At 38.5% G+C, this 10,549-nt stretch overlaps 1 protein-coding gene across 2 annotated transcripts in view; it reads right to left on the minus strand.

Annotated features, from left to right (window-relative positions):
- TOX (thymocyte selection associated high mobility group box) overlaps positions 1 to 10,549 on the minus strand; it is a 218,374-nt gene that overhangs the window by 206,966 nt on the left and 859 nt on the right. Inside the window, exon 1 of one of the 2 annotated variants that reach the window (XM_058811340.1) lies at positions 9,376 to 9,554. The exons of the other annotated variant lie outside the window; for it this stretch is intronic. Within the exon in view, the coding sequence (XP_058667323.1) occupies positions 9,376 to 9,519 (144 nt within the window). The 5' untranslated portion in view covers positions 9,520 to 9,554. Of the gene's footprint in view, positions 1 to 9,375; positions 9,555 to 10,549 lie in introns of those variants that run through there. 2 annotated transcript variants of the gene reach the window in all.

Consider the following 10,549-nt stretch of genomic DNA (forward strand, 5'->3'; position numbering starts at 1 on the left):
TTTATTGCACACATTTTTCTTCCAAATTCACAGGAACCTTTTGCTTTACAGTGCCTTCTTCACTTGTATACCCGTTTTCTCTCTCATTGGAAAATATATCAATTGCTTATTAAAAAAAGAAGTGTTTTGGCATGGCTGACCTGTAGAGATACAGAGCTAAGCAGAGTCAGTGAATCCACTCACTCTGATATGCACACATGATATGCAATTAAAATCTCCATTCACATTCCTACAGGGTTGTCAATCAAGAGAAAAGCCTTTTTGACAACATCCAGTGAAGCGTACCAACTAACTGCTGAACAGGAACTTAAACAGTAACAGCTTTTGTTACTAGCAAGAACGGATTTTACCAAGATTGGGCTCGGTTTCTAAAGAAATAATTATGTTAAAATTTTGGGGGCTTTTCATTAAAAATTAAAATGTGTCACAAAGCTATTGTGTGTGAAGCTATCATATTATGTAATACATGAGGGTTATCAGATATATGTGAAAAAAAACCCCTCTCTAACCTTTCTTGGCTGTAGGAAACAATTTATCCTTTCATATTTAGAACAATGAACAATGATTACAAGCAGGTTTTTAGTGAGAAGAGAACATTATTCTAATTGCATGGTGTCTATTTGGTAGGCATCGAATATCTTTTATAACATGACATTATAAGCTTCCCAGACACAAAACTAACACTGAAAAAGGTCTGCTACTGCCAAAAATGATACTGTGAACAATTTATTACTGGTACACTGGAAAATAATTATAGGTATTTGCAATTCCATGAAAATATCCTACCTTTCAATTTACAGAGAAAAACAGAAGAAAAGTCTTGGATAAATATTGAAGATGCTAACATTTACTTTCTAATACCCAGTCAAGTAACACAGAAGTTGTAAGAGCATTAGGGTACTTTCAAATCCACTCTGTAATGGTAAAACCAGTAAAAATACATTGATTGACAATAATCTCATGTTTGTGTTTTGAGCACTAACCTTGAATTACAGTTTTCAAACATGCTAATATTATTAAATATTGAAATATTTGCCCTCTTGCTTATCACTCTCCATAACTGAAGAGAGAGCAGATGCATCCTGACTATTAACAGTCATGACAAATTGCCTTACTAATGAATGTTACACACTGAAAGTGCCATAACTGATTAAACTACAGTTTCCCACTACCAGATAGAGAGAGACTTGGGAACTCCAGCAGTGGACAACTCTGATGTTCTGCCAGCAGGCCTCCAGGGCACAGTGTGGTATTTAGAAAAACACACTGTAAATTCCATATGAATATATTCTAAAAGACTATGTGTATACAACAGGTCTTAAAGAACATTAGATGAAACAGCTTAGGTTTGTAGCCGATGAGCCATGCAAAATGGATGTGTTTTAACAATTTTAGAATCATTACAAGGCTGCGTTAGAGAATATTTCTGTTGGGCTCCTCTGCCCCTCTCCCCACCTCCCCAAACATTGCTTGTGCTTTGCTTTCACATAAAATCTTTCTTTTGTCAGTCTCTTTGTTGGTGCAAAATTGGCAGTGGTTCAAATTCAAAGTACTCCTATTCATTTACTGACCATTAAACCAATGTCATTCTAGTTCACATCAGCCAGAGAGCTAAGCTCTAAAAAACATAAAAGGCTTGCTTCACCACTGACGAATAATGTGTACATTTTTACAGAGCTTAAACCTTAATGCTTTGCCTGAAACTAACAATACAGTATACCTTATCATTCCTTTTTCACAAGCAGGCAGCTGCTGAAACGCTTGCCACTTCAAAATATCAATTGCTTGCCAGAGTTGTCCTCAACACACCCTGTCAAACTCATGTATATTGTGCAATGAAAATGGTGCAGGACTGAAAGCTAGAAATTGTGTCAAATTCTGCTGTAATGGTATGATGTGCAAAGAACAATGTATGACAACCGTAGAGACTACAAACAATAGCAATGGAGCCAAACACTACATATATCACAACTGTGCCTGTACATATTTTATTGTATGTATTATATATTTAAAGCATGACAAATGTGTCGCTGAGGCTATGTGCTACACCAAAAAGAAACCCTTGAGCTAGTTAAGCTTTTTCATTGCTCTTGATGGAAATGTAATAGTATTTTTCTGCCCTCTAAACATTTGTTTGTAAATCACACAGCACAAGGAAAAAAAATCAGGTTTTCAAAATGAGTAACAGATAACAAAAGACAATACTACAAGATGAGAAAATGAGATTTTGTTCAATTAACACTTTTGCTTTTCTCTACAGACACAGAATCAGGCTACGTTAAAGAATATCTGAGGCTATGCAAGACAAATACAATATCACTACACCCATAAATTACAGTGTACCTAATTTTAATGTAGATAAGTGCTGGCCTATTGATTTGCATGTTTCCCTGGCAAAATGGAAATCCCATGTGAGTATGTTCTTTGTCTGTAGAAAATGCATTTTAAAAAACCTTTATGAATACAGCAATCTATGCTAAAAAGGAAAACATAAGTAACTAGTATAAAATTATGCATGGAACCTAGGGGAAGTAGTGCTCATGTACACACATGTATACATGCATGTGTCTGTGCATGCATGTGTCAATAGCTGTTACACAGTCACATAGTTTTTTAGCACACAGAATTTCTACAAAGTGTCTTAAGTCATGAAAATTCAGCCTCTAGACAGAATCTTAAATTAGCGGAAGAAATAAAATGAACATTGCCAAACTAAGTAACAAAGCAAGTTAATCATAAGGTGACCATGAAGTATTAGTCTTCATGTTAGTCTCCAAAAAAAAAAAAAAAAGTTGTGATGAAAAGTGTTTAGGAGGAAAGATGAGTGCAGCAGCCCACAGCAGCATGTAGGTTGCAAAACCTGAGCACACAATATTCCGTGAGGGTCATTAACTGATATAATCCTAACCAAAATTAATAGATACACCATTAAGGTGTTAATAAATATTTTGGAAAGAGAATGGGTGTTTTAGGTGCTCAGGGTTGCTGACCTTTGCTGTGTGTATTAGTGGGACAATGATGCATTATTAACACAGAGCAGCTGTACCTGAACTGCTGCCATGAACATAATAGCCTTTTATAGCCATCAGGGGAGTGAGATAGGAGGCCTTTATTAACCACTACACATGATTAGCACATTATGTGAACTTTAGTAGGCAAATTATCTCTTATTGAAATATAATGTTGGTTATAACTAATTGTAAACATGATTTAAAAAACTTCTCAATGCAAAACTAAGAGTTTTACTGCCATTTAGCTAATAAGTGGCTAAGCCACTAAAAAAATAATTCTTCTTTTCCTTTGTTCAACCTGTAAAAACAACTGTGCCTCACAAAAACCTACTGTCCTATGATAAAAATACCAAAGTGACAGAATGACTTTCATATCTTGAATATTATTTTTCAGAACCATAAAAAAAGCACAGACATTTCCAATACAATTAAGAAAACTGCTGGTGAAGTAAAAAGAACTCGCCTTACATTTTCCTATAAAGACTACAAGTAGTTCCTAAAGAATCATTTTCAAGAGTTAACTTGAAAAAATAACACCATGATTTACTTCAAAAAGCTTAGTTTTGGGTAAGATTATCCCATTAGCCTTCGCAACTGAACACAGGACTGAGAGTCCATTATGAGCAGTCTTTTATGCCCTAGCAGAAAGTCATTAACATAAAATAAATCATTAGCTTTGATATTAAGCCTCTACTATCTGCAGGTTTCTATGACTAATGTTCACAACTTTGTCTGCCAAATGATCAATTATGTTTCTGAAAGGCTACCATCGCTTCTCACCATTATTTTTCCTTTTACTATTTATTATTATTTCAGATCGATGCAAGCACGATGATCATAGGAGAAACAAATGTTTTCTCTTATTCATGAACACAAACCTACCCACTTTTGGCAACTGTGACCAGAACATGACTTCAAAGCCAATTACTTATAGTACAGGATAGAAATTATGCATTCCCAGAGTAAGTTCACTTCTTTCAAAGTCAGCAATATATGTAATGAAGCAGAAATCTACATGTGTGTATATACATACAGAGCAGCACAGATACAACAGAAATTAACATGTTTACATAATCTTCTCTCCTAGCAGGAACTGTCTAGATAAATCTTTTACTTCACATTGCAGGCTTCATACTTCCTTTACTGACCCATTTCCCTAAGTACAGGTTATCACTGCCTGATTTCAGAGTTCTGAATTCTTGCATATAGAATAAGAACTGGAGTTCACTGCAGATTTTCTTAATATAACAAAAATACATACCAACTACAGTAACTTCTATTTAACCTTTAAGACCATATAATCATCAACAACAATAGCAGGAGACAAAAGTACTACCACAGCAGCTCAATTTCCATGCTTAGCCAGCAGAATCTTTGAAAAAACCAACTCGTGCCACTTTTGATTGGTAGAGAGTGGTTTAACAGTCAAGAATGTAAATGCTAAAACATTCTGACATTTCCACTAACCTGGATTTGTCAGATGCTCATGTAATTCAAGTATGTTTTGCAACTTAGAAGGCAGCGTGTTCCTTGGGAGGAAACCATTCAACAAGAGTCTGTAGCAAATCAAATAGCAGCCCAGTGAGAAATACTAAATGAACAGCTCAAGAACAGTGTTAGCATATGTGCAATTGAAAGATAAGATATAAATATTATTAGAGCCATATGAAATTCAAAGGCTAAAAATAATTTGCTGCAAACATAAGAAGCAAAACAAAACCACAGACATTACAAATATGGGTTGCACCAAGATGCCAGCTGAAAAACAATTTTAAGTTTGAAGGTCTAAATCAAGAGCTAAACATTTTATTTGATGACTTACCAACTGAAAACTCATTGCTACCAATGAACAGAAATGGCAGCTGCTCCATTAGAAGGGGGGACAAGAGCTCCTTACGTGCACTCACCGCTTTGGAGGGGCACACTTTGTTGCTGCTGCTATGGCCACATATTCTGTGCCTAACCATAGAATAAGGCAATGCTGCCATTTTCCAACTGAACACTGCAGGGAAAAGCACTACGATCAAGAAAATCTCATTTGGGCTGATGTGAATTCCATGCCTCAAAGTATTTTGGAAGCATTGCTATAATTAAGAGTCATTTGGCGAATCTGCTATAAACCATGTTTTGAAGCAGTTTATAACTCAACACTTTTAATGAGAAATCATTCTTTGGGCAGAAAATTGGTATGTAGTTGCGTAGCTAAAACAGCAGAATAAACTATTTCAGTTGGAAGGGATCTACAACAATCACGCAGTCCAACTGCAACAAAAAACCATTTAAATTTAGGTTACATTTAAAAAAAGTATTTTATTGTATGAAATCCATGCTAGACATTCAAAGAGCATGTGTCCTCTTCAAAAAGATAAACAAAGCTGCCACTAATTGCCTCTCCTGTCAGTTCCAGAAGCCAAGGTCTGCACTGATCCAGAGACTACCCTCTCACCACGCAAAGTGGTGCTTTCAGGTCACTCCTGAGCAGTGCTGAGAGTGAAGTCAAAGGAAGCTTTTTTACTTCCAACATCTAAGCTTTTTTATATCTACCATCAATACAGGACTTAAATATCCAAGAATTTCAATCTAAATCCTACCATGATTAGGACAATTCTCTGCTAAAATATAAATTGTGTTTTACACACAGTCCATTTTTCAAATGCTTCTGTACATTTTTAGCAAGACAAGAAAGTCTTGCTGACATGGGAATCTGAGGGCCAGAGGGTGCTCAGTTCTTCACGGTTAAGTGTGATCATCCCTAACACACCCCGAACTCAAGAGAAGCTGGAACTGCACAGTCCTTCACAGTATCAGCTTCTCAAAAACAGCTCCAGCTCCTCTTTGGTTTAATGTAAACAACAAAGGTACTGCATGTGCTGTAGTGTTTAGTTAATTCAGCATTCTTAATAATTTACTGGTTTCACTTCTCTTTCATAAGACCATGATAGGCTGATTGAGGGTAATGCTCTAGAGATGAAACACATCGTTCTGGTATGAGAACAAAACATAATTCCTCTCCGGGTACTGATATTTGGCAGAAAGAAAAAAATAAATTACTGCAAATGCTTTGGTTTATACAAATCTTTGAGAAAGATTTCTCAAAAGCACATACATCAATCATTTTCTATGTTCCACTAAAATTGGGACCACTTCTTTTCTGTAACACTGGAATTTAAGGAGGCATGCTTGAGACTTGCCCACAATTCTGAAACTACATACTAAGATATGAAAGAAAAGACCATTTCCTTTCTTCATATGTGGTATTTTTGAAACTAAAAGACTTAACACTTGAAAATCAACAGTCAGCCCCAATGCAACTGTTTAATCTCTCCTTTATGAAACAGTAACAAATTTCAAGTATGATTCTAAGCCAGTAGAGGACAAGGTATTTTTTTTAAGGGGGAGGGGGAAATATGTTCAGGATAAACAATATGAGCATAATCTAAAATGCTGTCAAAACAGAAACATAGTATTTCAGCTTTAGAGCTGTCCTTCAGAGACCCTGCTTGCCACAACTCTGAGTTTGAGATAGAGACTGGATGGAAGCAAGCCCCTGGAAATAATGTACACTTTGTAAACAGCCATGGAACATTTTATTTAGAGTAGTCTCTATGGTAGGGTTAAGTTTACACAATAAATTACTCTAAATGCTGAGTATAAATAAATGCACTTTTGCTCCATGGAATTCTGATTACAAGCGGGATTGTTACCTGCTTACAAAGCATTGTATTATATCTCCTTATCCACTTCTACCCAATGTCACTCTGCTTTTTTCATTTGAAAGGTTTTGCTTCCCTCTCCCTCCTTTCTCCACTGTATTCCTCTTTTTAAAAACAACTACAGTCTATCATTTTACCTCTGCTGCCTGCCTGTATTTTTCCACTGCACTGACAACTATCAGTGAATACAAGAAAGATGAGTTGTAGGCTCCTGTATTTTTGAATAAGGTAGCAAATCACAGAAGAATCCAGTGCATAATTCTGCAAGGCTAACCATTGGGAGCAGTAAAGACCATTATTTTCTGCCTACTGATGGCAGAGGTCAGCATCCCTGTCATTAGCTGTGTCAAACTACAATTATATAACTGCACTTTATGTGAACAGATATCTGAAAACACTGTGAAGTTGCAAATATGAAAATTAAAATATACCTATCCTTCTTATAGCACTGATCAAAGTGGTCTTTGCAGGTGACACTTCAATAGGGAAAGCCACAAGACTGTTATTTACTTCTCTCTACTTAAACATTTAAACTTATCATCCGACTTCTTCCGGCAGCTTGAAATCACTGGCCATATTCTATCAAATTAAGACACCTGGATTATCAAAGTTACTTCTTTTATATAATTCAACTCAATTACAGAATGTGACATTTCCTAAAATAAACTTCAACTGAACAGACTACTCACATTAGCCTGAACGTATGTGAACTGCAATTATGCTTCAAGTTTCAAGGGGTGAATAGTATAATCTCAACCGTAAATCTGTCCAGCATAAGAGCTCCACTATGTTATTTCAAAGGCTGACCTATATACCAAAGCATACCATCCATTCTGTCTGTTTGTATAAGAGATACCTCTCACAGTTGTCATAACCAACATTGTTTGCATTGTTTCTTCACTTTTCTCTCTCCATGGGTAATGCAAGAGAAACAAGGAAAAACCTGCATAATAATATATGCAGAGCATAATGAGCTTTCACAGCAGATAGAGAAATATTAGGCTAAGATGCTTAGAATGCTATTTTAGGTTTATAAAATAAAGATCTAAGCAGTCTTCTGAAACAAAGCCTGTCAACTGAAAATTGTAAGATAAGAGGCGATTGTTTGAATCTACATTATTTTCCTCTGGCTACAGAAAAATGCACAGTCAATAGCTCCCATGCATGTGCCTGGGAACTCATATGCTACAAACAACCATCTGATCAGGGAAAACAACTAGTACTAACAGAACAACTAGAAAACTTAAAAGCCTAATTATTTTTGGAATACATTCTAAATTACCAGCAGCTCAAGCAGACTTCAAATGTAAACAATCAAAGTCTGGAAAATTTGTAAAAGGAAAAACACCACCAAAACCTAGATATGAAAAACAGGGCCAAATCCGCTAGTAAGTGCCAAAAGCAAGTTTTAACTAACTTTACAAGAAACAAGAACCCAGAGGATCTTGAATGAGTTCCCAATGAGTTTTGCAGGTAGATTCCTAAGGAAGACCACCATTCTGGCCTAGAACAAGGATCCATCACACTCCAGCCATCATCTCCTTTCCTGGGAGAGTTTAAAAGCGAACACTCAACCAAACATACTGAACATAAAATTCTGCAGGCCTCCCGCCCTTCCAACTCCCTAAATACACACAGCCTGAAAATGAGTGACAGAGCAATACTGTAACACGATGACATGTTTAGAACAAGCCAGATAAGTTTTCACAGCAGTGTTAATCATGCTGGGCAAAGGGAGAGAGTGAAGGGGTGAAAAATGAAATGTTCACTAAATGTACACCTCCAAGGGGCCTGGCAAATCTACTCTGTCCATTCAGTGTTATCAGTGGTCACTGGTAAAGACATCTGAGAAAGACAATTGTTCTGTACTCGATTTCTTATATTGAAACATTCCTGGTAAGTCTTTTCCAAGCATAAAACATATGTCTTATGACTGTGCACTTTTAAGCACATTATCAGTTCAGGCAAAGTGAAATAGAAGAGTTGCAACTTGTCTACAGAATGAGTGTCTCATTTGCATTTGAAAAGAACAGTTTGCTCCCTCATACATGGCATGACTTGAAAGAAGCTTTAACCAGCTAGTAAAGAAATTCTGAAAACGACTTTCTAAATTAATTTATTCGATTTGGAGTGCAACACACCAAAAATTATTTAAGGAACTTAATTGGAAAATGATTTAATATATTAAAGTAATTCCTGATTTTCCAAAGCATTTAACTTTTAAATTAAATCTGGCCACTATCTCAAGAATGATGAGTGAAATGTGTATTCAAGTCATTACCTTCCTTCTGAAGCTTTAAATCATTGATAGGTTTAATATCGTTTGTCCAGTTTCACTGCCAAACAAGTCTTCAAACACTTTGGTTCTTATGGCATTAATATCAGCCCAAGCTTTTCACGTGGCAACATTTCACTGTTACAATTTACAAAACTGACAATAGAGAAAATAACAGCAAACCACAGATGAAAAGTAGCAGTAGCCTCATGATTACTCAGAGCACTAAGAGAAAATTAATGAACACATAAATGCCCCTTTGCATTTGAACTCTTCCTGCTGAACCAAGTTCACTCCTGGCACAAACTTCCAAAATATAGCGCACGTTTGCCAGATGCTGCAAAATAGTTACTTAAAACAACGCTAACAGTCATACCTCTGGGATCTCTCTTGAAATATCCTGGGGCATCCACCACAAAGGGCCCGATTTATCCCTGGATTCTATAACTCCATTGAGTATATGTGAAATGCAGCCAGGATGAATTTGGTCCTTTCTGTTGTGATTGGTAGATGCGACCATGTGGGAAACCTTTCCTGAAAACTGAGAGGGCTTCACCCGGGCGCCGCAGCCTCCGCGCCTCAGCACAAGCACACTCTATTTTGCTGTTTATCTCTGAATCGAGGCAGCTGCCCGGGATGAAAGGGACGGCTCGGAACGTCTCTCTGACACGTGAGACCGTCACCACAATAGCGGGGCGCGGGACCGGGCCGTCCGCCGGGCCGGGCCGGGCTGGGCCGGGCCGGGCTGGGGCCGCTCCTCCGCGGCAGAGCCCCGCCGGCCACCGCGCCCCGCCGCCGCCCTCCGCACCCGCGGCCGGCCCCGCGGAGCCTGCGCACGGCGGGGCTTGCGCTGCGAAAAGCCATCTGCTGCTGCTGCTGCTGCCGCCCGCCACGGGCTGCCACGGCGGGCTTCCAAACAAGAGCCCGAGCGCGCAGGTTTGAACACATCGCTCTCTCCCGGCTTGCTCCCCTTGGCCGGGCTGTGCTCGGGGTAACTCGCATTTTCCGATCATTTCCTACGGCCAGCGTTTTATTCACGTGCAAAGCCCATTCCGTAACAGCAGAGAAAGTGCAGTTCATACATTAAGCACCAGCTGGCTCAGGCTACAGCGGCAGTAACAATGCAGGAACCCCAGCCCCCTTTCTCGGCAGCAAAAGTCACGCAAAGTGCTCCGGGATCGCAGCACCAAACTCTCGGAACCGGACACAGGATTAGGGCTAAGCGCATGTATCCTCTGCGGTTCCTCCTTCCCCAAGGCTCGGGGACCTAACACTTAGCTCTCCTCAGATACTGGCCCTATTTGCAGAGGTTTAATCAAGTTACAGAGAAATTGGGAAGGCAGTTGCACAGCCGTGACAAAGTGGAGCCGATGTTCTAAACCGACTAGTAAACACCATGCAGACTTATTATGCACACAGAGAAATGTGTATGCCTGTGTGTGCGTGTGTGTGTGTATATACACAAATATGTCACACACACACACACACACACACACACACAAACGTGCTTTTCGGCTCTTTGACACATGAACTGCGGGGCAGAGTTCCTG

The sequence above is a fragment of the Ammospiza caudacuta genome, chromosome 1 (assembly GCF_027887145.1).
Source record: "Ammospiza caudacuta isolate bAmmCau1 chromosome 1, bAmmCau1.pri, whole genome shotgun sequence".
Classification (NCBI taxonomy): domain Eukaryota; kingdom Metazoa; phylum Chordata; class Aves; order Passeriformes; family Passerellidae; genus Ammospiza; species Ammospiza caudacuta.